The sequence below is a fragment of the Alnus glutinosa genome, chromosome 13 (assembly GCF_958979055.1).
Source record: "Alnus glutinosa chromosome 13, dhAlnGlut1.1, whole genome shotgun sequence".
Classification (NCBI taxonomy): Eukaryota; Viridiplantae; Streptophyta; class Magnoliopsida; order Fagales; family Betulaceae; genus Alnus; species Alnus glutinosa.
The window spans coordinates 23710043-23736544 of record NC_084898.1 but is presented as its reverse complement, the minus strand read 5'-3'; the positions used below and the strand labels follow the sequence as shown (position 1 = coordinate 23736544).

The 26502-nt window shown below is 35.1% G+C and overlaps 3 protein-coding genes, 1 long non-coding RNA gene and 4 other non-coding genes across 8 annotated transcripts; 1 reads left to right on the top strand and 7 right to left on the bottom strand.

The window, feature by feature from the left end:
- Window positions 1-643: 643 nt before the first annotated feature.
- LOC133854506 (peroxidase 20) lies at window positions 644-4686 on the top strand. Its single transcript, XM_062290744.1, has 4 exons — window positions 644-951; window positions 1045-1236; window positions 3403-3568; window positions 4153-4686. The coding sequence occupies exons 1-4, from the start codon at window positions 730-732 to the stop codon at window positions 4569-4571; spliced, it is 999 nt and encodes a 332-aa protein (XP_062146728.1). The 5' UTR covers window positions 644-729; the 3' UTR covers window positions 4572-4686.
- Window positions 4687-6190: 1504 nt separating this feature from the next.
- Window positions 6191-11331, bottom strand: LOC133854644 (uncharacterized). The gene is made up of 3 exons (XR_009896828.1): window positions 11166-11331; window positions 10960-11072; window positions 6191-6515 (listed from the first exon to the last, which is right to left on the bottom strand). It is a non-coding gene; the product is annotated as an uncharacterized LOC133854644 (long non-coding RNA).
- Window positions 9206-9298, bottom strand: LOC133855102 (small nucleolar RNA Z101). Its single transcript, XR_009896940.1, has one exon. It is a non-coding gene; the product is annotated as a small nucleolar RNA Z101 (small nucleolar RNA).
- LOC133855103 (small nucleolar RNA Z101) lies at window positions 10739-10832 on the bottom strand. Its single transcript, XR_009896941.1, has one exon. It is a non-coding gene; the product is annotated as a small nucleolar RNA Z101 (small nucleolar RNA).
- Window positions 10949-11033, bottom strand: LOC133855106 (small nucleolar RNA snoR14). Its single transcript, XR_009896944.1, has one exon. It is a non-coding gene; the product is annotated as a small nucleolar RNA snoR14 (small nucleolar RNA).
- On the bottom strand, window positions 11155-11248 carry LOC133855105 (small nucleolar RNA U61). Its single transcript, XR_009896943.1, has one exon. It is a non-coding gene; the product is annotated as a small nucleolar RNA U61 (small nucleolar RNA).
- A 3882-nt stretch (window positions 11332-15213) lies between the features above and the next one.
- Window positions 15214-19622, bottom strand: LOC133854982 (ribose-phosphate pyrophosphokinase 1). Its single transcript, XM_062291270.1, has 8 exons — window positions 19343-19622; window positions 18750-18923; window positions 17673-17921; window positions 17240-17383; window positions 16989-17156; window positions 16746-16815; window positions 16007-16088; window positions 15214-15697 (listed from the first exon to the last, which is right to left on the bottom strand). Exons 1-8 carry the CDS (start codon window positions 19514-19516, stop codon window positions 15517-15519), a joined length of 1242 nt encoding a protein of 413 aa, XP_062147254.1. The 5' UTR covers window positions 19517-19622; the 3' UTR covers window positions 15214-15516.
- A 1667-nt stretch (window positions 19623-21289) lies between these two features.
- On the bottom strand, window positions 21290-24556 carry LOC133853776 (tobamovirus multiplication protein 2B). The gene is made up of 5 exons (XM_062289803.1): window positions 24375-24556; window positions 23061-23126; window positions 22902-22966; window positions 21782-21872; window positions 21290-21630 (listed from the first exon to the last, which is right to left on the bottom strand). The coding sequence occupies exons 1-5, from the start codon at window positions 24504-24506 to the stop codon at window positions 21595-21597; spliced, it is 390 nt and encodes a 129-aa protein (XP_062145787.1). The 5' UTR covers window positions 24507-24556; the 3' UTR covers window positions 21290-21594.
- Window positions 24557-26502: the final 1946 nt, after the last annotated feature.

Here is a 26502-nt window from a genome sequence, read left to right as displayed (position 1 = left end):
GATTTAGCACCCATAAGTGCCTTTATAATTTACCATCTTTAAGTACGTGGCCTATTCATTTTTAATATTTTTGAATGTGGGACTGTGGTGTTACAATAAACCCCCCTGATTCTAAATTCCCGACGTCCTTGTTAGGGTCATGTTATATAGTACTCCAATACCACATTTGTAATGACTCAATAAAAACACTGTCACATCTACACTATAGGTGGTGACTTAACATTTGACAACTTATTGACCGACACATGTTAGCATATATGTGATTGGAGGGTATTCAAAAAAAATTTAGTGGCTGAAGTACGTGGTTCCAATCACATGCCGACACGTGGGAGCAAATTGTAAAAAAGTTGTAGATATAACATTACTCATAAATTCTATAGCCCGACCAACAAAAGAGCAGCATGCAAATCCTGGTTAGATAGCTCATACCCAGGTCGGATTAATTTGTAAACTTGTAAAGCCACCAATAGGCCAATTAAATTAATATAGAAATGAAACAATTAGGTTGAGTTAGTTGCATCAAACTTTGACAAAAACCCTAAAGGAATATTTTCTTAAGACATGTTGGTTAGACACATAGAAAGAGACATAATATTAAGGATTCAAAAGGTAGGAAATCATTGTCTTCTGCAGACATCTGCCCATAGTACGTATACATATAGAGATACAACTGCAACATTCTTTGCACATTGAAAAACGTAAAATTCAACTTTCTAGCCATTTTCTTCAATGGAGGTTATGAGAATATTCATGGTTGCCCTTGTTTTGGCTTTGCATGGCACTGAAACCCTGAGTAGTGTTGATCATGGGCCTCTAGCCGTTGACTATTACAAAGAAAGCTGCCCCTTAGTGGAAGATATTGTGAGACGCAGTGTTCAAACTGCTGTGTTTAAAGATCCTCGAATGGCTGCCTCCCTCCTCCGCTTGCATTTCCATGATTGCTTTGTCATGGTTAGCCCTCTCTCTCTCTCTCTCTCTCTCTCTCTCTCTCTCTCTGTGTCAAGATTCTTTTAGTTATAATTGGAGTTTCATGCATGGGTTTAGGGGTGCGATGGTTCGGTTCTTTTGGACAGTGAGGGGAGCATAGTGAGTGAAAAGGGAGCTGGGCCAAACGTGAACTCCCTGCGTGGATTTGAGGTGATTGATGAGATAAAGTATCTCTTGGAAGAAGCCTGTCCTTACACTGTTTCATGTGCTGATATTCTTGCCATTGCTGCTCGTGATGCTGTTGTCCTGGTACAATCTTCTAAACTGATAAAGCATTTTCAAAACTAACATGTGTATATATATATATATTATTTGTGTTTTGAAAATGTTTTAAATGGAATTGAAGGTTTTAATTAAAGGGCATCGAATGAAAATAGTCTTGTGTGAGAAAAATAGGAAGTGTAGTTGGTATTTATAAGGCCCAACACATTTATGTGTATATTCTAGTAGATGCACGCGCACATGGGTTGTAGAGGACTAGTGGCGTCTTGATGACGCACTTGGCTATGCAATTTTGGATAGTCAGGATCATTTGATCTGGTGGTTTGATCTAGACCATATGATATGGTTCTTAAGTAGATTCAGTGGTTGGATTTACTAGACCATCACTAAAGTAGATTGTAAGGTCAAATCAATTTTGATCTAACGGTTAAGATTAAATAATTACGATCTAATGGTTATTATTAAATAATCATTAATAATTACTTAATCTGATGGTCAGAATTAAATGTCTGTTAAAATAGTAGTTTATTATTGTTAAATTAGCAGTTAATAATGAAACAACGTGACTATTAGTAAACAAACATAAATAACTGCTGGATTAATAGTTAATAATATTGCAGCCTAGTTTTTAAAAGCACAAAAATAAAAATAAAAATAAAAAATAAAAATCTATTAACTTCTTCTATTTCTCTCTAACACCTTATGTAGTTCAAAAATTTTGAGTTTTGATCTCTTGCTATAATAAAAAATATGAAGGTTTTCAAGTTTAGTTTCGTTTGTGCAAAACGCAACTAGACAACAAAGAATTTTTGGGCTCCATTGTATCCTGGAAAAATATTTGATGTAACCTTTTGCATACCATTTTTTGTGGGGAAAATAACTTCTTAAGGAAATTAAAGAGACGTTGTAATGTACCTTATGAGCATTTCGTTCTTTTGCTTTATATTATTTTTATCTAACATGCATAAACCTCAATTTCTTGACTTGAAAACTGTCCAAATTAATAATGAGTAATAAGAATTGGTTGATGTGATAAAGGTGAAAAGAGTTTTCAATTATTTGTGAGGGAAAAGTGAATTAAAATTGTTTGGTAGGAGAAAAAAGTACCTAGACGCTTTTTTTTTTTTAAAGAGAAAATTAAAAATTAATTGATGTGACATAAAAGTAAAATGAGTTATGAATTATTTGTGAAAGAAAGTAAAGAAAATTGTTTGGTAATGTAAAGAAAGAATTTGACTCTTTTTTAGAGAAAAAAGAAAGAAGGAATGTGTTTTGCCAATGCCAAATAGGCTTGTTTGTTTGTTATAGTGTCTTTTGAGAATGTTTTTTGTTTTTAATTTGAAAAACAAGAGAAAAATATATATTAGCCCCCTAAAATACCACATTTTCTCCGGATGGCACTCCGAACTACCAACACTTGCACTCCGACCCCCAAACTACCGCTTTCTGATTTTTTGGCCTCATCCATCTATTTATACCGTTAATTCTAATAGAAATTGGCCAAAAACTCGAAAATACCCCTCCATTAACCATGATAATTTCAAAGTGTAGGAGGGGTATTTTCGGAATTCTATTTAAAATTAACGGCATAAATGGACGGATGGGGCCAAAAAATCAGAAAGTGGTAGTTTGGGGGCCAAAATCTAAGCATTGGTAGTTTGTGGGACCATCCGGATAAATGGTGGTAGTTTGGGGGGCTAATATATATTTTTCCCGAAAAACAAATTAAAATGAGTAATGGATTTTTGTACGATTGCCATAACGCAAAATGAGTAATGTAATTTAGTAGGCTCCTGTACAACTTGTCATACAATTGGATGATATGAGAATAAAAATCAGGCTTTAGATCTGCACTTATTAAAAAAAAAAAAAAAATGCTAATTTTCATTGCCACGTCATTCCAGTTATATGGTAGACTTGGCCGTCGAACAAGAGTCTACTAAATAGCATTTCTCACCGTAAAAGATATTTGAAAAAGATTATTATATTTGTATCTTTCCATAATTATTGTATCATTTTTTAAACCATATTATCTACTTTGAGATGGAATGAAAAATAATTTTGTATATATATTCTTTATAATAAGTTATACTCTTCTTTTTTTTTTTTAATATTCTATATATATTATATATGATTTTTTTACCTACTTCTTAACAACTAAATTATATATATATAATATATATATTAAACAAGGGAGGTGGGCCAGGATGGGATGTGTCGCTAGGCAGAAGAGATTCAATGAAAGCAAGCTTCAGTGGTGCGAACCAGTTAATCCCTGCTCCCAATTCCTCTCTGGAGACTCTCGTTGCCAATTTTCAACAACATGGCCTCGATGTGTCAGATTTGGTTGCTTTATCGGGTGAGATTTTATATAATTTCCACATTCATATAACAACTAATTAATGCATTAATATATCCATATTAATACATAATTTTTTCCTTACAATCAAAGCTTGAGATAGAATTCCAATTTTTCCATCACTTTATTGGGAATCAAATGTTATGATTTCAAGTAGAGTTTGACAATTTTTTATACAACTCACGAATCCAACACAAATTCAACATGAAATTCAAGAATTATCGTTGAGGGGTCTGACCCGTTTAATTAAATTGGTTGGGTTAAAATTGACTTATATAGTTTTATACTCAGGCTTCGACATAACCCGTGAACCCGATACGACCTTAATACAAAATTATAAGATTAGGGTGGAGGGGTTTGACCTATTTAATATAGTTTTATACACATGCAAAAACACAACTCGAATCCGACACGTGAACACGAATTGCAAGCCATAATCTCAAGAGTTCTACATAAACTGATCTTAATGGTAGTCATTTTTTCTTTTAATAGCTTCACTCATTTATTATTATTCAATGACTTAACACTATGCCTCGTATATATATTATCAAACATAATCTTTCTGTATGCAAAATCTTCAACAGGTAGCCATACAATAGGAAAGGCAAGGTGCTTAAGCTTCAGGCAAAGGGCGCATGATGTGAGCACCCAAGATCATGATCCTTACAAGAGATACACAAGCTTCCGAAGAATCCTACGGTCCATATGCCCAAAATCAGGAAAGGACAACAAGTCTGCACCGCTTGATTTCACTACCCCAGCAAGGTTTGACAACCACTACTACCTTAACATTCTCCAGGGAGAAGGTTTGTTGGGATCTGATGATGTTCTGGTGACCCAAGATCATGGGGGGGAGATAAAAGCCCAGGTGTGGGCTTATGCCTCTAATCAACACCTTTTCTTTGCTGGATTTGCCAAATCTATGGTCAAGATGGGTAACATCAATGTACTCACTGGAAATGATGGAGAAATCAGGAGGAATTGTAGGTTTCTCAATTCCTAGCTCTCCAAAATTACTACTTATTAGTTGTATTAACCTACGTTTTTGTACTAAATTTGCAATCGGAATAATTTGATTTGCCTCCTATTTCTTACATAGGATCAAGGGTTGTCCATAATTTGATTTGCATGCCTACCTAATGTCTTCCGGTACATGGTTGTTTCTTGCAAGCAGAACTAGCCGGCTAAGAACATTCAAATCCGGTTCAACAAATGTTTGATTAAACAATGCAGTCCCAATAAGCTACACACCCATTTCACTGGATTGACATGACAATGTCCATCAATCTTATTTTTTATTTTTTTAACAAGAGTTGGTCTATATAAGGACGGATGGATACTGCCATATCATCCTAGTAAAATGAAGTGTAGTATATAACATTACTAGAAGTCTAACCTTACTCTTTATATAGAGTATTAATGTTCAAAAGCAAGAAGCCAAGTAATCTCCTTTATTCCATCCATAAAGCAACCACTTCCTTTTCGAAAAGCGACTTAAGGAAAGGTTTTAGGCAACGAGGCTACGAGTCTTGTCTTCAAGCCGAACTGCCTGAGCTGCCTGGCTTTCGTAGTTAACCCTACTGAAAAACGTGAGCAGCTTCAGTGCAAAGTGGGAATTGAAAGAAAGAGTCTGGCATACTATAAGCCCCTACGGATTGCTACATCTGCCCTCCGGGTGACCGAGTGTTAGAAGTTCATACTCTCAGCAAGTAGAAACTCTATGATTAGTCATAACGCGCTATTTAGTTAGTAGTCAAACATTCACAGCAGGACTCGAAAATTGGTAATGAAAAATATATTTCTGGACTTCTTATCAATTTGAGGTGATCGTAACACAATATATAAGAGTCGTGATTCAGGCAATCCAATCCGTATCAAAGCAAATATAACATGTAAGGATGTACCCATTTGATGGTCATTTTCTTACCAGACCAACTTTGGACAAAGACTCATTGGAGCTACAACGACTTGCAATCAACCTTCTGAAATTGGTGGCCCGGAACCTGAGAAGCCCAAAAGCATGTTTGATGATGGAGTACAAGGGGTCAGAATGAACCACTATCCACCTTGCGTACAAGCTTACAAGGTTATGGGCCTCACGCCACACTCTGATGCCACAGGATTAACTCTGCTGATTCAAGCTAATGATGTCCAAGGACTACAAATCAAGAAAAATGATAAATGGATATCCATCCAGGAGCATTCATTATCATTTGTCAACATCGTTGAGGTAATTAGTACACGAGACCTGATTGGTGCATGCAACTATTGTGCACATTTGTAGAGATATAAGGTAGGACCCACCACATATCTCTACAAACCTACGTAACTGTATTACACTTTTGTAGAGATATGAGGTGAGACTCGCCCCATGTCTCTACAAACTTGCGCAACTATTGTGCATGAGTTTTTTTTCTTATACACAAAATAAATTAATTAATTATTCTTTCTTTTTAAAATATAATTTTCTTACCATTTTCACACTTTTTACAAAATTTCAACACGTCCCAAGCAAAGATAGAAAGAGATGAGAGGGAAAAAAAAATAGTGTTAAAATAATAGATAGGAAAGGTATAAGAAAGCTCTTTAAGTTAAGCCCCTATAGAGTAGCTATTGTGAGTTCAATAAAAAGTTCTCTCGCAATACCATCTGAATTGCAAGCTATCCAAATAGCAAAATTGTGATATTTCTATCCATAAATAACATTATCTTCACAGCAAGCTTAGCTCTTTTGTACTATCATGAGCAATGGAGAATATAAGAGCACAGAGCTGTTGTGAACCCAATATTGGAACACGTCTTTCAATTGGAGCATTTCATAGTTCCAAATATGAGTAAGATTGATCCTGTGCCAGATATTGTGAAGGGGAAAACAGATATTTACAAGACTAAAAACCATGAAGACTTCGTAAGACTAGTTTTTGCCAACGAACTTGGTGGTAAAACCCTGTTAGACCATATGAAAAGCTGATCAGTACAAGACTGACGAATTGTCTATATTGAAGATGAGCCAATAAAGTGCAATGGCAGTGAAATTGGAGTTAGAAACATCTAATATCATGATAACATAACTCTAATGGCAGAAACTACCAAAGCAATGCCCACTAAAATAAGCTTGACAGCCAAAGTTGCTTAATGATTTATCAACTGATGATCTTTTATTGGTACACTTCCAAATTTATAGAATACAAGTGACAAAAGTTATCATGCTTACAAATCCTACTTCCTAAAACCCTTATTATCCAAATCCTAATTACAGGTGATAATAAGACAACATTGCTATCAAAAGGACTTCATAGTTCTTCACTTCACGGCAGCCAGCATCTCTTGTTCTTGATTCCAAATAGGACTCTGTTTTTTAATGCTACTCAAGCTGGTTTGCAGCAATTCTCTTGTCAACCAAAGCACAAATAAACATGTCCAAGTTCAAACTAAAATATTTCATAAACCTACCATACATAAGAGACACAACACAAATAACTCAGCACAGGAGAAAGCATCAATACAGTTTATGTTGGACCAGAAGGACAATACACAAGTGATATGTTTAAAGACAAGTTTCTTTATATGTTGGGCAATAAATCAAGGACTGTGTTACACTTCCAAAATTTTCTTTCCCAAATGACATGTCACCATCATTTCTAATATATTATTTTGAGAAATGTGTCACCGTATCACTTGGGAACCAAGATTTGACTAGAAAATTTGTTAAGTATAGCACTTTTCATAAATCAAAACTTAAACATAGACACATTTGGACATTAATAATGTCAATAAACCCAAGTTTCTAATTTCACAAAGGGAGTGTTAGAAAAACACTAGGTGCAAACCTTCCCTCTCCAAGAAGACACCGAGTGGTTTTTTGGCCCTTTCACAAAATATCATGTCATCGTAGGACCTCCATTCAAAATTCAATAAGGTCTAAAAACTTTCCCTTCAAGATATACTAGAACATGGTAAATTTTAAATGAAATTCCTACCACTATGATTTTTGCACAACACTCATGTGTACAATAATTGCACACCAAGACACATTGGGTGTGGGACTCATGCATGTGGGTCTCATATTTGAAACCCACATGCATAGATCTCACACCTAATATGTCTTGGTATGTAATTATTGTATGAGTTATGATTGGTGCACAACCTAATTGCACAACACTTGCACAACACAAGACACATGGGGTGAGACCCATGTAAGTGAATCTCACCACATGGGTCTCACCCCATGTATCTTGTGTTGTGCCAATAATGTACAATTATGTTATACAAAAATATTTTCCTTTGTATACACATGAGTGATTATGCAAGTAACACTCCCCAAACTAATATCTACAGCTACAAGACATTCAGAAGCTGTAAAACCATTGAAGCAAGAGTCGCACTAAGGAGTAATGCTATGCAAACTTTCTATCAGAATTTCATCTAGATGAAAAGTCTTCTCTTTCCAAAAAAGTAGACAAGACCACTCCCAGAGCATTACTCTACTTTTTGTGAAGGAAAATCCATTCCATCCTAATGAATTTTGGATGATAAGTCGGTACATAGATTTAACCTTAAACTAAACTGACACCAACAATTTCATGAATCACCAAAAACATTTTGGTGAATTGCATAACTTTTAGGGTAATGATACACAACTTTTTTACACAACAACTACACAATCCCTCTCATATAGGATGGCACACCATCACATAGGTCTCACCCCATGTGAGAGGGGTTGTGTAATTATTAAATAAAAATATTGTGTAAAAAACATTTCCCTAATTTTTAAGAGTAATACATGCACAACAATAGTATGCACAACAAGACACATGGGTGAGACCCATGCACGTGACTCGCATGGATTTCACCTATGTGTCTTGTTGTGCACATGTGCATATTATTGTTGTGAAAATCATTTTCCAATTTTTAATTAGGTATTCATTTGGCAAAAGTTCTAAAGCACATGTCACATTATCATGTTTGTACGAATTTAGATCCCGTGCAATAGGGCTGCCCTATTTCATTGCAATAGGACAACCTTATTGCACGGGATCTAAATCCGTGCCAAAGAAAGGGATTCCATTCAATAGGTCAATAAGTTCAGGCAAGGTCAACCTACTGACTTATTGCACAGAATCAACATCCTATTTGACTCTTTTGAGCATATTGCATCCCAAAATCCTAAAAAGTTGCAGTACTTATATAGCCTTTGAGATCAATGTGACATCATATGTGACTAGAAATGATTTAGGAATTTCCCATCCTCCTCTTCCTTTTGAATAAAAAAATCACTTTTATTCAAAAAGACAAAACAAAACAATAAAAAATACATTTTTTTGAATAAAAGTGACTTTTTTATTCAAAAGGTCACTTTTATTCAAAAAGACAAAACAAAACAATAAAAAATACATTTTTTTTGAATAAAAGTGACTTTTTTATTCAAAAGGGGAGAGGGGGGAACAATTAAGGATCTCCCTCAATCATTTCTCCATATGTGACTTGGAAATCTACACCAACAAATACTAACTAAAAAGACAGCAAATCAAACTTAATACAACAACAATTGAAGAAATATAAAGAACATTACCAGGATACAGATTAAAAACATTAGAATAATTATAGACATTGTTTTTAAAAAAGAAAACAAAGGAGAAAGGGCATCAGTTCTCCAACGTGAAATAGCATCAATGAAAATTTCAGACGCAAATTACCCATTAATGTGTTGAGATTCATCACGTGCCCAACCAAATAGGCTAATAGAAAACAATTAAGACAAGGAAATGCACTATCATTCCAAATTGCACGTGCCCATCACCTATAATAGACCACAAATAACAACATTACAATTTCTCCATAGCCATTTTGGGAAGAATTAATTTTCTACAGAATGAAAAAATAAATCTTCTCAAAGGAATCTCCACAATAGATCCTAAAAGAAAATCAAATCTTCTAGAAAGAATTCTCAGTTCTCCTCAAATGATGACGTGACTATTTGTGACAACTAGACCATACAAACAAACCAACCTCAATAAACAGCTCATTTTAGTTAAATGGCAATACAATTGAGGAAAATGATTTGTAGGGGACAAGTAACTCTCCACCAACACCCACTTTTAATTAAAAAAATGGTATTTAATCAAAAAAATATCCTCTAATGTGTCGCATCAAAGAACAATTTTTAATTAAAAATCCTTATTTTAATCAAAACAGAAGGGCAACGGGACGGTCCATGTATCAGCCCTCTATAATTGAATCCAAAACCTACCATATCTCCATGGATGCCTTTACTATTATGTTATGACATTCTAAAATAAGATTGTCATACACTAGCAGTAAAGGCATTTAAAGGAAATGGTATGACAAAGATTCAATTATTAAAAACTCTGAACTCTTCTAAAACAAACACAACAAAAGCAAACGCTTTGGCCTCGTTTGACAACGCTTTTTGGAGAGGTTTCTTCAAAAAGCATTTTCAAACGAGGCCAAAATATCTTATGCCACGGTTGCATCACACCTAATACAAAGGGACACCACAAGCCCTAAGACAGACTATTTTACTCTGAGGTGTGTTACTTGCACAACACCCATGTGCACAATAATTGCGCAACCAAGTCACATTGGGTGTGAAACTCATGCATGTAAGTCCCACATGCCAATGTGTCTTGTGCAATTATTGTGCACATAGGAGTAGTGCAAAAGGGAAAAAAATTTTGCATAACAAAATTGCACAACACTAGACACATGGGTAAGACCCATATGATAATTTTTGGTCCACCACATGGATCTCACTCCATGTGTCTAGTGTTGTACATGTGTTGTGCAATTTTGTTGTGAAAAAATCACAACTCTGTGCAAATCATTATTCATTTTACTCCACTCAATGAACAAAATACCACAACAATATTCACATCACACAAACAATACACTCGCTAAATCCGGGTACAGTCATCAAATACTAAAACTAGCTATAAAGTATGGCACAGTATAAAAAAGTGAAAGTGAAAATCCAAAGCTTAGTCGGTGGCAAACAAACCCCTAAATACCAGTTAAGCACACAGTACAAAGTATCATAACATAACCAGAGAATGAGGCATTACAATCTGATACGGCATGATGCATAGTAGTTGGTACTCCCTAAAACCAATTCAAGCCATACCAATCAACTGGATTATCAGCACAAATAAAATAGGGCATCAGTTCTCCAAGGTGATAAAGCATCATTGAAAGATTTCAGACGCAAATTACCCATTTTTCACAATGAGATTCATCACTGCCCAATCAACACAAACCACTAATTTTTTTAAAAAAATAAACAATAAACAAAAAATAAACGGATCAAATATTGTTAAAAGTAAAAGTGGTCCATTTTTTATATGATTTGGTAAGAGGAAGATAGCGATCAGAACCTGTCGGGATTCATGGAGTCATCACATTATAAGTTCAGTGGATTGACAGACATGAATATCTATCATCACCTCGCCTTTCACCTTCCCAAACCTCACCACCACCACCATAACAACTGGTATAATAAACAAAGATTGCGGTTTAAAAAACAGTAAAATAGAACATGAACAAACAAAGCATAAAACAAAATGAAAGGAGAGCTCAGAACTTCTTAGAGGGTTGTGTTGCCGTCAACGACGGATTCTCCTTAGAGACCGTCTCTGGTACACAGATACTTCTTCATCACAGCTTCACATTTTTCATACATTCAGACAAGAAAAGCAACTCAGAGAGAGAGAGAGAGAGAGAGAGAGAGAGACATACAGAGAGAGAGGCTGGTGATGTGAGATGGAGAAAAGGGTGCCGAAGAGGTTATTTTTATAGACACGGAAACCCTAATTAGGGCAGGCATAAGAGCGGGTCGGGTCGGTTTTGAATTTGGGTTTGGGTCGGAATGTTCTTTATAGTATTAGTAAGAATTAATTTGAGAGAATGGGCTGGATCTTGCTGAAACTGGAAAGTGACTCTGTATCCACCTATTTCTGTTTGTTAGCTTTGAAAGAAACCTCCTTTTTTTTTTTTAATAAAAAAATTGTGAAAAATAAACTAGATCGTAGGTAAATAAAGAAACAATTTTTTGGAAAATTAAATTTTGTCCCCATAACTTACATGCAATTTGCAAAGAACCACTAAACTTAAAAGTGATACTTTAGGCATCTTTTGGTTCACGGAATAAGTCTTTGGAATGGAATGACTGGAATAGCTATTCCTTTATTTGGTAGGAACCTATTCTTTGGGAATAACTATTCTCTTACGAAGAGGAATAGTTATTTCTGAAATAATAGACAACATTTTAAAAAACAAAAATCTTTTTTTCTTTAATTTTTTCAAATTAAACTTAAAAAAAAAAAAATAGAATTTAGATCAGATCTGTCACCCACAGATCTAATTAAGGTCCAATATTTATTTACTTATTTTAAGATTTGAGTTTTTTTTTTTTTTTTGAAAAATAATAAATTATGTGAGTTTTTTAGTAATTTTGGGTCAATTCCAATTATAGTATATGTGTTGTCACCAAACTAAGGAATTTGAATAATTATTCCATTCCACTCTTCTTCATTCCCAATAATAACTATTCTGTGAACCAAATGAGACCTTAAAGTTTAGGATTAGATACTCCTCTGGTTCCTGAGTTTTGAAAATTTTATTTTTTAGTCCTTGAGTTTCAATTCACATAACATATGATACTTCAGTTTTAAAAAATAACCGAATTAGTGCCTCAGTCAAGTTTTTCATCTAAAAACTAATATGTCGCCACGTGTCAACCTCTGAGGTTGACATGTGATACTATATAAAAAAAATTTAAAAATCTTTAAAAATTAAAAAATATATATATATTAAAAAATTTGGGAAAAAAAAAAGAGCCACCCCCTTGTTTTTTTTATTCTTTCAAATTTTTTATTTTTTATTTTTATATACTGCCACATATCGACCTTAGATGTTGACCCGTGGCGGACTGTTAATTTTTAAACGAAAAACTTAACTGAGGTACTAATTTGGTCTTTTCTCAAAATTGAGATATTATCTGTGATAAGAATTGAAACTCAATGACTAAAAAAAATAAAGTTGTCAAAACTCAGGGACCAAAAAGGTTTTAACCCTTAAGTTTATTCATAAAATTATCCACAAAACTAGGTTTTCTCTTGTTTAGAGAGCGAAGCTTTAAATACCTTTGTTTTCCTATCGTCTCTTGCGTTGAGACTTGTCGCCTCCTATGTAAATGCATTTTGAGGAGGAGATATGCCCAATCGGCAGTCACTCATTACATTTTTCCATTTTTCTTTTAAAAAAAATAAAAAATTTTAAGTTATATTTTTTTTATATTTTTTAAACAAGAGTGACACATGTTGACATCTTATTGGTGTTGACATGGCACCTAACGAAATCTGTCAAAATTTTTAACGAAATTTGACTCCAGGGAGCAGTTTGTAAATTAGGCCAACCACATGGATCTCTGAATTAATTTTGATATGACAGGAAGTGATTTGTAATTTAAGTTAACCGCAAGGACCAATGATGCAATTTTTTCTAGTTTTAAAGAGTAATTACATTTTCTCATCATGAACTACCGGCCATTATCAATATGTTACCATGAACTAACGCCCTCATCAAAAAATACATTGAACTACCATTTACATACCAAAACCCCCGTTCCGTTAGGGAATCTTGTTAAATTGAATCGAATATTCTATTTTTAGATGTCAAAATTTTATTTAAAAATAGAAATACCCTCAAACAATAATTTAATAAAAAATATTAAACTTAAAAATACAAATATATATATATATATATATATATATATATATATATATATATATATATATATATATATATATAAAAGAAAAAGGGAAAATAGAGGGGGTATATTTAAATTTGAGATATTATATTTAAAATTGACTATAAAGTTAGGGTATTTGAGTATTTTAACAAAGTTGACTAACGGAATGGAAGGTTTGATATGTAAATAATAGTTCAATGTTCATTGTTTTCTTCTGGTGAGGGCGTCAATTCATAGTGGCATATTGACAATGGCCGGTAGTTCATGGAGAGAAAATGTAATAATTCATTGTTTTAAACTGCAATACATCTTTAGGGAAAAGAAATAGGAAAATAAAAGAAATAGAAAGCTGTTTTAAAAAATAAAATAATGAATAGGGAATCAAAAGTGCTACAGTAACCTAACAGTTCTCTTGAGTTATCCTTATTTTGTGAAACACCAAGGGAGTCTAATTTGATGGTGTCTTTGCAAAATAGGTGTCAGTTTCAGAGAAATAAGTATATTTTTCTCCTGTTATTTTCTTTGGGGGAATGACCACAGGTGGGTGAATCAAACCATTTGAACAACCAGCTTGGGCATTTTTTTTTTTTGAAGGAAAGATCAATCTTTCATTAATCAGGATAAGGGTACATAACACACAACCATAAAGGTTTACAAACATCACCACAATAAGGTGTATACCCAAACTGAGCCAAACTAGCCTCAGATTCCAACAAACAGTTGCTAACCAAAAACCTAATAAACCAGAATGATGCCTACTGTGTTGACATCAGGTCTAAATACTTGATCTGGGAGTAGGTCCGCCATTCTGACAAAATAAGTGACTAGGTTTAAAACAAGAACAGAGCAAACTGTTGAAATAAACACAAAAACAACCCAACAACAGAACACCAACACAAAAGTCGGCATCGGAGGTGCCGTCACTGTCGCCGGCGCGTGGATCACACGCGCCAAACACCAGGGACCTCCTCTACGCCAGATGACCGCCGGAGACACCCGAAAACACTGAACACCACCAGGCACACCCTGGAAATCATGCAGTAGCCCTCACGCGCCGGAACAGGAAGAAACCTCCCAGCCGCGTGCTGGCCACGCGCCGAGCAGGAACGCGCAACACGGCCGAAGCTGGGGCCTGCTGAACCGGAAGAGGCCGGCGACCGCCATGGAGAGGTGCGTGTTATGAGAAACCCGCCTAAAGTAAGCAGATCTGACACCAAATAAACACTAAGGAACAAGCGGTCAGACTCTTCGACGGCGACACACCGAGAAACCACTCCCCAACACCAAACTCCCGTGCAATCTTCTGTCAAGGGACTAGCAACCACCCCCGAAAAACCGAGAGGACAAAACACCCACAACCCTAATGGCTTGGGGACTCCTAACCTACGTAAACAAACAACACAAGAAAGAAAAAACTAAAACTGAGAACCACCACAAAGGAAGAAGGTGCGTAGCACACCCCCCCCCCCCCCCCCAACAAGCTCCTTGAAAAAGCTCTCTCTCTAGAAAACTCTCGGGACCTTCTCTCTCTAGAAAACAGTTTTTATCAACAATTACCAGCTTGGGCATTCTTGGGCATTTAAGTTAAATAAGTTGTCTGGTTTAAACGAATCAAGATTCCCATCTCCATTTCAAGTGAAAGGGAGAGGAGCTATTTAATATTTAATATTTTATTTTGTTGAATTTGATACTATACATGGCATTACATCATTTAAAATTTTTAAATAACGTAGCAACATATTCACCATGTGATAACATATATATATATATATAAAATCTAATCATCACTATGAAAATCCTAATCGGGTTTAAACCTTCTAACAAGCAGTGTGCATTAAAACTAATGCAACATACTTTTTAAAACAAGGAAAGAAAAAAATGGGTAAGAAACATTATCATTGGAAAGAACAAGAACCAAAAAGGATGTGCATTCGAAGAAAAATTACACCAAAAAATGCAGAAAACAATAGAAAGCTGCCATGAAATTGACTATTCCATCTGTTTTCTTCTCTCTCTTTTCAGCCATTAAATGCCCTGGGTTTATGGGCGATAAAACAGGCGGTAATCCCTTTCTATTCCTCTAAATCCTTCCCATCCTTGTTAAATACTGGACTTGATCTACGTCTCTGGTATGACTTTATCAGCTAAGCTACTCAACACCTTCGACTCTTCCAATGATTTTTCATTGGAAAATGCTACTCACTGAACAATCATCATGAACACGCCAAATAGTTTCACCCAACAGGTTTGCTACTGAAAGAACAGTCAACTGGGGGAAGTAGTTCTTCTCTTCAACTGGAATCGTGTTTGTAATAATCACCTCTTGAAACAGGCCGCTTGACAATCTCTCAATTGCAGGAGGACTGTAAAGAAAAAGTAACAATAGAAGAGTCATGTGATTGAGATAGTTAAAAAAACTCAAGATATCAAAGTAAGAAGTTTAAAATCACAATCACCTCTAAGTAAGTTGCATAATGCTGCTATATATTGTTATGGAAGGAAGAAAAAAGGAGTTAATTGAATTAAGGAAAACTGAGAAATGATTTAATAAATTTAAGTTTCTCCAACTTGATCAAACTATTCAGATTTATCTCATAATAAAGTTAGCAAGTTTTTCCTAAGCATATAGAGAAACAACATAAAAGATCAAATGCTATGAATGAAGTCAATACCTCAAAACAGCGTGAGTGCAGCATGCATAGACCTCCCTGGCCCCCTCTTCATGTAAAAGAGCTGCACCTTTAGCAATCGTCCCTACAGCCCACGACAAATTCACAAGTTATAAGTTGATAAAGTTCAAAGGAAACTCATACTATCAATTATGTTTTTCTTTTTTCTTTTTATTCTTAAGCTTCAAAATAAAATTCCTTCTGTCTTTAAACAAGTTATTTCCCAAGGTACAGCCATATCTATGATGGGAAACATCAGCTCCGTGAAGAAACCTAATAATTGGAGAAAAACAAAATCTGCAAAAATCTACCCATTATTTTACATGAAAAGAATAAACGAATTTGAGTTATGACTTCAATCACAAGGGGCATGATTGTGTGTACCAGCTTCATCATTTAAACTGTAAAGGATAAAGATGCAGAGGTAATCTAGAACTTAGTCAGTCATGCCTTCATTAAACACCAAAATGGGGCATAAAAACTCATGAGAAAACCTAGTGACAAACTTTTCAAGAGAGAAAATGGGAGGCATAAACTCATGCCAACTGACTAGCAGAAAAAAAGTTAGCCAAAAAACAGAATGAAGAAGAAAATCATTAGCAATTGAGAAATTTTCAAACATCAACTCACCATTAAAGAGATGCTAAGTATAATATTGATTTCTGTTATTTTTCACTTTTTCGATATCCAGTGTGCAGGAAGGTTTATGATTGAAGTTTGGCATTAAAAGAACTTGACTAACCAGCAGTGTCAATCATGTCATCCATCATAACTGCAACTTTTCCTTTCACATCTCCAATCAGATTCATCACCTGAGAAGTAAGCATTAAACATGAGTTTTAGGATATGAAAGACATAACACACTAAAGAACAATTCCTCACAGGCATCTAGTTTAAAATAATTTTGACAAGAACCAAGAATTTGATCAAAGCACATGTAAGCTGAAAAAAAGATAATGTCACAAAATACTGGTGCAGAAACTACCTCAGCAACGTTATGTCCCTGACGCCTTTTGTCCACAATGGCTAGAGGCGCATCAGATAATTTTTTTGCAAAAGCACGTGCCCTGGCTACCCCACCAACATCAGGGGAAACCACAACCAAATCTTGAGAACTAATCGTCTTGCTGGCAAGATAATCAAGAATCACAGGCTAGAGTGCGCATAACAAAAAAAATACTATCAGAGACCATTAAATAAGTAAAAGTCAAAAATCAGAATGAAGGACTAATTTACCTGAGCATATACATGATCCACCGGAATATCAAAGTAACCCATGGACTGCCCAGAATGAAGGTCACAAGCTAGAACACGGTTTGCACCTGCCTCTGTGATAAGGTTCGCAACTAGTTTGGCTGCAATTGATTCACGCCCTTGAGTCTGGAAAAAAAATTGTAGATGGAATAGACGATGTCAACTCAGCCTATATAGAACACAACATAGTGCGAATGCTTTTGAAAGTCATATCCCCCTCCATTGACAACTAGGAAGGATCATCCAATTCTTTTTTTATCACCAAAATTGGGATTGTAGGTTCCCAATCACCCCCATGTCTGCCAGATTTCCTTAGTTCTGTCTGTAATATGCGATGTCTATATATACTCCAAGAAAAGATTTATCATGGATAACTTCATTAATGATTAAACTACAATCAAAACTTAGAACTTGCCTTTCTGTCAGCTCTGGCATATCCAAAATATGGAATCACTGCAGTAATGGTTTTGGCCGATGCTCTACGACAAGCATCTATCATTACTAAAAGCTCCATGAGATTCTCATTTGCGGGAGGGCAGGTAGGCTGTATTAGGTATACATCACATCCTCTGACACTCTCTTGCAACTGAATATATATTTCACCATCAGCAAATCGCTTTATATTGATCTTTCCAAGTTCCAGGCCCATGTACCAAGCAATTTCCTAGGGGTAAAGAACAGAGATTTAGCAACTTATGCACAAAATTCCAAGAATTATAGGTTGGATATATTCATGTATACATGCATACATTGCCTATAAAAGAAATGAAGAAAAGGAGGATAAAAAATCCATATCCTTAGACATGATCAAGTAAATAAATATTTACATTCAACACATTTTTGGGTGAAGAACATTTATTCAAAAAAAGAAAATATATAAACATTTGAGCAGTTGGACTTGACGCAGAAGGATGCAAATCCAATAAAAATCTTGCAAATTGAAGAGCCAAAAAATTCGTTCTGAAGTACTGGCATAACAATGAATTTGTATCACATATTACTCCTTTGAATGGGTGAAATTTAGATCAAGTCCATCACAGACAATGAGATTTTAACAAATTATCATAACCAGATTAATATAGACGTGAGGCACTTGATCAATGGAAAGCTCACAGGCATGTCATGAGATAAAAAAAAACTCATGCAATGTTTACAAAAATCATAACTTGAAGACATTGAGCACACCCCAACACTGATCTGCAGATAATGTTTAGACCAATACCATCAAAGAGAATTCCAGCAACCACCATAAGAAAAACAGCTCGAAAAGCTTTACAGGAGAAACCACAGGCAAAAAATGACTTATCAACATACTTACTTGTGAATCATCCAGTATTAATGACAATTTAGAATATAGTTATAAGAAAAAATGATAATAAAGAATATGATAAGAAAGCCCTTATCCCATTATCTTCTCCTACAATTTAATCAGAAAGCATTTGACTAACAACAGAATATTGATCTACCAACCAAAAGAAAATACTAGTCTTACCTGAGAAAGTGCAGGATTTGCAGTGCCAGAAAATAGCTTGAGCCTGGTACTAGTCCTGTTGACCGTTTTCTCCATGCGTGCCGTTTCCAAAAACTTGGGTAGCGTCCGCTCGTTAAGGATGGGAACAATTGGCTTCCCATTTACATTTTTGAACGGTTCTGCGAGATCACATTTCTACCACACACAAAAAATAAATAAACCCATATCAATTATATATGACATCAATCTAATTCCCATATACCTCAAAAAACAGGGGAAAAAAAAAAATTCACAAACATTGCAGGTATAACCATAACAGTGTTATATCACAACAATAAATATATTATAAAATAAAAGTCTTTGCAGCTGTCTCCCTCAGAGCTTCATTCCTCATTTTCAAAATGCAAAATTTCACCCTGTTAACCCAACCCCACAAGGCCACAAATTAAAAAGAAAGAAAACCCATTGATATTGCAGCGAAAAAAAAAACCAATGAAATAACGACAAAACTTTAACTGAATTCTATTTTTTCGTCACTTTTTTGCCATTACAATCTTACTGAAATTTCACATTTTCTGAAGCCACACAAAACCAAAGAGAGAAAAAGAGATTACGATGCTGTTAGGAGAGTGAGCTCGCGAGCGAGAGTCGTAGGAGACAAACCGTCTGTGGCCGAGAGAGCAGCTCCGAGAGAACAGCGACGAAGACGCCGCCGCAGACGACGACGAAGCAGAAGCAGCAGAAGAAGAAGGACACGGCAGAGTCACCGAGGCAGCAGCAGTAGCCATGTCCGTTTCGCGAATTTGGGTCTAGGGTTTCAAAATCAGCGACACACCGCGCAAGACAAGCGAGCGAGCGAGCGAGAGAGAGAGAGAGAGAGAGAGGTAGTTTCTGTTTTTTTTTTTTTTTTTTTTTTTTTTTTTTTTTTGTATTCCCAAAATGATGAATGGCGGGTCTTTGTGTTTCCACGCCGTTCGGATTTTGTAGAATATATAAATATAAAAAGGGTGGAGGACTGGTGGTGAGAGGGTAATGAACGGCGCCGTTTGGGGTATCTTTGGTGGGTATGGTCGGTTTTGGGCCTTTTGGCTTTATATGGAAACTGTGTTGGATTTATCATCATTACTCAAATATCTAATGTTACCCAGAAAAACATGGAATTATATCAAAAAAACATTGATTGAGAATCCCACTCTCTCTGGTTCTTCCACGTGGCAGACCACATTCCAAGTTTGAGCCATTCATAGCAGCTTCTTCTTTCCCACCACAAATTAAATAATATATTATATTGATTCTCTAAGTCCAAAGTTTACTTGACCCACTTGGATTGAGTCCAATTCTAGTTGAAATTGGATTCTTAATCTCAACGTGTGGACTCATATATATATATATATATATATTTTAATTACAAATTAAGAAGATTATTTAAGCAAATAAATATTAAGATCATTTAATATTTTGTAAAAAGTGCTTTTTTTTTTTTTTTTTTTTTTTCCTGTTATAAAAGCACCAAAATAGGTTATGGTTTAACAAATGACAATAATCATGTGTAACATAGCTGGATTACTTAAGGTTCGTTTAGATTTGTGATTTTAAAAAGTGCGATTTAAAATAGCGATTACGATTTAAATGTAGTTAAGTGTTTGACAAAATCGTAATTTAACATTTAAAATTCTACGTTTCAAAAAAGCACATTCTTACCTACAATTTGAAAAAACAGATTTTCAGTTTTTTCCAACCACAAATTTTAAAAACGCAGTTTCCAAACGATTTATATTATATTTATTTGGTTTAAAATCGCACTTATTATCTACGAATTTACAATTCAAAACGCACTCGATCCACAAACAAACATTCCAAAAACAGAAGCTGTCTACATTATTTGTTCACAACTGCGAAATTTAGTATGCACCAACCAACCATGAACAACGAACATCCAAATCTTGCCGTGTGATGCTGGCTGTGGCAAATATTAAGAGGAGCATTCAATGCAATCAAAATATGTAGGTACGTTGAAATCCATGAGGATTTGAGAAAGAAAATAAATCATATAATATATCCCTAAGACCATCCTAGCCCACCAACTAATTGGTGTGTTCACTCAAGGTCTTCATTTTTATACATAAATTTTTGTATAGTAGGTGGAATCTTCGTTCAACCCCACGTTAACCTTCTTGATTATACTCGGGTGAGTCCCACATGTTTGAACATGTGTTTGAACGGTCCGAATAGAGAATCATGATTGTTTACAATTATTTGTTCGGATTTAAAAGAATTCATGCAGGTGATTATAAGAGACGACTAATAGAATCCACCTAATCAGATAAAAATTAGACTATCCAACAACTTATCCGGTTAAATGAGTCCTATAAGTAGTCTCTCACAATCATATATCCGAATTCTTTCAAATTCAAACAAATAATTATAAACGATCCTAATCTAACTACCATGTGCGTGTTTGGGTGCATAAGTGAGGTAGAAAAAAAGAGAAAGGGAGAGATGCTTTTAGCACCTTTCAAAGGCTGCGGTCAATGGGAAAAGAATCAAACTAGTACATAGCGTGATTCAACAAGATGCTTCCTTTATAAGCCGCAAACGTGTCTTACACGCTTAGAGAGAAATCAAAATGAGACATATTTCTGGTTACATTCATAGTAGAGGGACATCCCTAGAGAGCCAAATTTATGTACAGAACATCACGAGATGGAACATAGAGTGTCCTCTCACGTCCGATGAACGCGTGATTTCTGGTTACATTCAATGTTAAACTGGGACCACAGACAAACAAGATGTGACCTTCACAAGGAGTTAGTCATCCTGAGTTAGAATTTGAGTGCCATCAGCCATGTGAATTTGAATCAGTCAGCTAAGGAATCTTCGAAGGTTTTACCAATTCATGTTCCTGGAGAAAAACACGGGGAATTGAAACAGGAAATGTCACCAAATTTGGGTTTAAAGCGAGTATTAAGTCAACTTTCATTGATGGGACTTTTGTGGAGACAGCTTTGCCTTTGAATGTGGGGTTAAAGAAAGAAAGGAAAATTTTACTATACCTCTTGAGAAAGATGAGCTTGAGAGAGAGAATTAATCTGGCAGCTTTCCATATTTGCAAGCAACTGGATCACAGTTTGGAGATGAGGAACACTGCAAAAAAAAAAAAAAAAAAAAAAACCATTACTTAAAAAAATAAGCCAAGAGAGCCAAATATGAAATATTGTGGAGCTAAATACCAGAGAGGTAATTAAGATATTTTCCTTCTATTATTACAGTGAAATATTTGTGGTTTATGTCCCCATGCAGCATCCAGACATGTCTTTAATTCAGCAGAGTATTTGATTCAATGGTCACTACAATAGCATCAAAATAGTTAAAGATGGTTTGTACTCGACAATAGTTACTAGCCATTTTACATCTTTTATGGTCTTGATTCTATTTTGTTTCATTTAATGTTGTACATAGGGTTTAAATGACGTAAAAACATATACACCGTTAATTTTGTGAAATCTACTCTTGATTATGAAATGGATAGAGATTAGAAAATGGGCAAAATGTGTAAATAGGAATCTTATTTGACCTCAAAATAATAGAAACTTAAGAAATGCATTCAACAAAGAAATATACTAGACCTACAATTCTTTTACAACTTGCTGACACAAGTTAACATGCGATTAGAGGGTCTTAAAAAAAAATTTAGTGGCTGACATGACTGTAGGTGTACCATTACTCTTCAACAAATTACAATTTTCATTGCATTTTGCTACCAAGAAACAATTGTGATTTTTGCACAATTTTAACATGTTTCCGTTTGACCCATACACCAAAGAGCAAAAGTCAAGTGGCTGGTGGGAAAAGCTGAATGACTGAGAAGGAAATTTTTAGCCAATTCCAAATAAGCTCTTCTTTCTGCAAGCATCAGCATGGATCCTCAAAACAACGTGTTTCCAAATTTAAAGTTACAGGATCTATAATATGAATGGAGCTTTAAAAACTGCCCCATTCCACCAAGGAACGAGACTGATAGCGTTTCAAAAAGTGTCAAAAACTAGTAATATAGGCGTGCAACACACCTATTTACAAGTTTCTTGTAAAATGAGAGTGACTTCAGAAAGTGATTGGTGTATGTTAAGACTGATGATAATCTGAAATAACACCGGCGTAATACATGAATACAACCTTCGTAACCCAGTCTCCATATGTGCATCCAAGGATGAAATGACTCGAGGCATCTGCTCTAACACCTGCAGCAAAAGAGGAGACGAATAGAAAGATCAGACGTATGGGTTCTGTTAAAGATATCCCATACTAATATATTTGTGCAGCAGTTCTACATACTTGCCCAGTATTCTTGATTGTAGAGGTTTTTGCCAAAAGGTTCTTTGGAAGCTTTATCAGTTGGGCCTGTACACATGATCATAGATTAGAGTAACATTGCACAATAGACCACAAAGGAATAAAAGTTGGCCTGTGACAATTTAGGATGCTTTCAGTAAGCATCACTCTCATATGCATGGTTAATGGAAAGGAGGGTGATTTATGAGTAACGTTTTGACAAGAGACATTTATGTGTGGAAGCAAAACCTAAATAATTCTACAACATAAATGATGGTAAGAGTCAAGGCAATAACAATGATCTAGCCATTAGCATCCTAGGTACATCCTTGAACCTAGATGGGATCATCTCCAAAACTCAAATCTTCTATCCATTTCAATGCATATGGCCTGCTGCCCATCAAGCCTTCTAGTCCCTCGCAATCTCGAAGATTGATGGTCATCACAGTATTAAGGGACCACTCATAGCATTTACTAGACGATAACTTCTCACCTGCTTCCCGAAGTGGAGGAAGTTACTTATCAAAATGCTCCTCATATATCACACTTCTTATTTCCCCCAAATTATCCAAAAATATTTGGCCCCACAAACCTTCACCATTTCTTTTTACTTCAAATTCTAGATCTAGAGCTCATTGGCACATTATACAAATATTATATGTAGCTCTCTTATGACAATGGTTGATCAAATTATTTCCATAATATCAGATTTTACAAGACATAAAAAAATTGATCAAACTTTGCCTCTGTTACTTTCATGTCCTTTTTTACTCTAACTAGCTGCTCTATCTGCTTCATCTGCTTGTCAACCAGGTAATGGCTGTTCACATACGAGCAACAGATGGTCTTATGAAAGGAATGGAAGTGATTCAAGAGGTTCTTACAAAGGCAAACGCATCTAAAGCACATCTAGAAAACCTTCGATTCAGAATCGTGTAGAAAAAAAAAATCGATCAAAGTAACATTTGTGCCTCTTGATTGTACTACATATGATATATGAAGAAAAAACAAATTGTAGTGTACCTGCTCATGTAGATTTGACAAAATATTTTCTAGGAATTCCCCATCCCAACGCTATTTTCTCTAACTCGATAAAATTTGTAACGTGAAGCTAAATTAAACTTTCATGTTTCCAACTTTCATAAACATGTGCATAACATACAACCAAAACATCCGTTCTCAAGCACATTCAATCTTCCAAATTTAACCAAAACCCATATGCAAAACGGGTTTATTGTACAATTCAAACACACAATTACATATATAATGAGAGAGAGAGAGAGAGAGAGAGAGAGAGAGAGAGAGAGAGATGTTTGCCTGGGAAGCAGAGGATTGTTGCATGAGATGGAGGAGATTGGAAGTGGACTGAACAGTCTGGGAGATCTGATCGGCCACCGTGGCTTTGGCCGTGCCTTCTCTGCTATTCCCACCGGTCGTTGAAGTTGCCATTGTTTACAGTGTCTTCTCTGAATATGGCCCAATTTGTCCATGTTTTGCTCCTTTTCTTCTTTAGAAGACATTTACTATTGGTACTTAAAAATGGCCCAGCCCATTCTCAGCCCTAGCTTTTGATCTCCTTTATCACATAGATAAAGAGTACAATTGATTTTTAAATTTTTTTTTTTTCTAATTTTGATTTGAAAAAATATTTTAATTTGATATAAAGGTGAAAAGTGTTTTTTTAGTACACATGTAAAAAATATTTTATGTTTTGAATTATTTGTTAATAATTTTAAAAAACGTAGTTTCTGGTTTTGATAAAAAGAAAAAAAATTCAAAACCATTATCAAATGAGAGTGAATTTACAAAATATAAAGTTTTAAAATGAATGGTTTTTCAAAACGTGTTAAGTTGAATCACCAATTGTTTCAAAAATGTAAGTAGAAAATTAGGAATTTTATTATATAATTAATATTTTAACATCTTCCTTCAAGTGTAGGCTCAAACTCTTCCTCAATAAATGAGGTTCAATTGTCGGTCGCCGGTCGGGGGTTAATGGGTTATAAAGGTGTAACATTACCTTTCATGTTCAATAAGTAAGATGGGTATCAAACGTTCTTATTACCAGTTTTATGTCAATTTTACATGAATTTTGGCTTGTTAGGATTGATTTTGTTTGTGTAAATTGTTTTGCTCCTCAGTCCTTATTCATAGAAAAATAAATAAATAAATAAAATAAAATAAAAAATAAGAGAGAAAAAATAAAAAGGGGTGAAATTTCTTGAATTGTTATAGCGTAATTTGTTCCAATGTGATATTGACAAGTTAGGAGTGGTTGCCCCTCTCTAGAGCCCGTGATTTCATCGTCCGCTCAACCAACCGCTTCTTGCTCAAAATAAGGAGAAAAAAAATTGGTATAGCACCACATACACCGTTAGATGCTCTGAAATTTAATCTAAACCACAAAATGGTTTCTCTCCATTTCGTGTGCCCTGCTCTGCCATTTGCTACCAAAAAAACTACTCTAACTTTCATCCCAGGAAAAACATGACTGGCCCTTAATATATTGTTCATAATTATGAGTATTGCTGCTGGTAGACTTGTTTTGTGCTTCAATGACAATAGTCCTGCTCCCCAATCATTACTTTTACTACCCACTGGACTGGACTAATGCCAACATTGATCGGAGGTTATCTAAAGGAGTTGGTTGTTTGGATCTCCATCGTCGTTTCTGATCAAATATATGAAACTGACAGATAGAAACAACACAAACGTTCTTACTATATGAAGCATTTAATACTGTTCTACCAAATTACTCTTTTAAGTTGCTAAGAGAAGAGCATGCATCTTGCATCACAACTTTATTCCTTACACTTTATCGAATGAAGCAAATAACAAGGATTTTGTTAGGAAGGTCACTTCTCTATTAATTAATGGTTTCTCTAAAAGTAAACGTAATGCTCCAACGGCCTATAAAATTAGCCCAGTTTTTTGAAGAAAAAAAAAGATGAGGAACTCCTCCAGGGCAAGGCTCTTTTGAGACCCATCTTTATCAGGTAAATCCCGGATACACAAAACCCCCACAAGAACTATGTATCAAATAATTGAAGAGATTCGAACAACCGGCCTCGTGGTATTACACCAAACGAGTAACCTAACCCTTGTGGGCATTTAGTCTATATTAATGACAGGTTTTTAACTTACCAGCACTACTACATTCCACAGCCATGTCCAATACATTTCCTAGACATATATAATAGGGAGAAAAAAAAATTGGGAAACATTGGAGGAGGAATAAGATGTCATGGACACTCATATGGTGCTAGTCAAACATGCATTGATTCTCCTAACCCATGCATTCACATCATGCCATCAACCCTGATTACACCCACTATGTCACTTACACAAAACTGCTAAAAGTTTCAATCCAAGAAGAAGTATACGGAGCAGAATCAATTATCAATATATTGTAAGAATATGATTGACAAGGTAGACCAGTGCGTGG

What these genes read in the sequence shown, in the direction of transcription:
- LOC133854506 (XM_062290744.1), top strand. Translation starts at nt 730, where the DNA reads ATGGAGGTTATGAGAATATTCATGGTTGCCCTTGTTTTGGCTTTGCAT. An exon ending in CTCGTGATGCTGTTGTCCTG is followed by an intron (nt 1,237 to 3,402) that starts GTACAATCTTCT and finishes ATATTAAACAAG; the next exon opens with GGAGGTGGGCCAGGATGGGA. An exon ending in AGATTTGGTTGCTTTATCGG is followed by an intron (nt 3,569 to 4,152) that starts GTGAGATTTTAT and finishes AATCTTCAACAG; the next exon opens with GTAGCCATACAATAGGAAAG.
- LOC133854982 (XM_062291270.1), bottom strand. Translation starts at nt 19,516, where the DNA reads ATGGCTACTGCTGCTGCCTCGGTGACTCTGCCGTGTCCTTCTTCTTCT. An exon ending in CTCACTCTCCTAACAGCATC is followed by an intron (nt 18,924 to 19,342) that starts GTAATCTCTTTT and finishes TGTGTGTGGTAG; the next exon opens with AAATGTGATCTCGCAGAACC. An exon ending in ATGCCAGAGCTGACAGAAAG is followed by an intron (nt 17,384 to 17,672) that starts GCAAGTTCTAAG and finishes TTTTTTTTCCAG; the next exon opens with ACTCAAGGGCGTGAATCAAT.
- LOC133853776 (XM_062289803.1), bottom strand. Translation starts at nt 24,506, where the DNA reads ATGGCAACTTCAACGACCGGTGGGAATAGCAGAGAAGGCACGGCCAAA. An exon ending in AACAATCCTCTGCTTCCCAG is followed by an intron (nt 23,127 to 24,374) that starts GCAAACATCTCT and finishes TCATGTGTACAG; the next exon opens with GCCCAACTGATAAAGCTTCC. An exon ending in AAGCTCATCTTTCTCAAGAG is followed by an intron (nt 21,631 to 21,781) that starts GTATAGTAAAAT and finishes GTTTTTCTCCAG; the next exon opens with GAACATGAATTGGTAAAACC.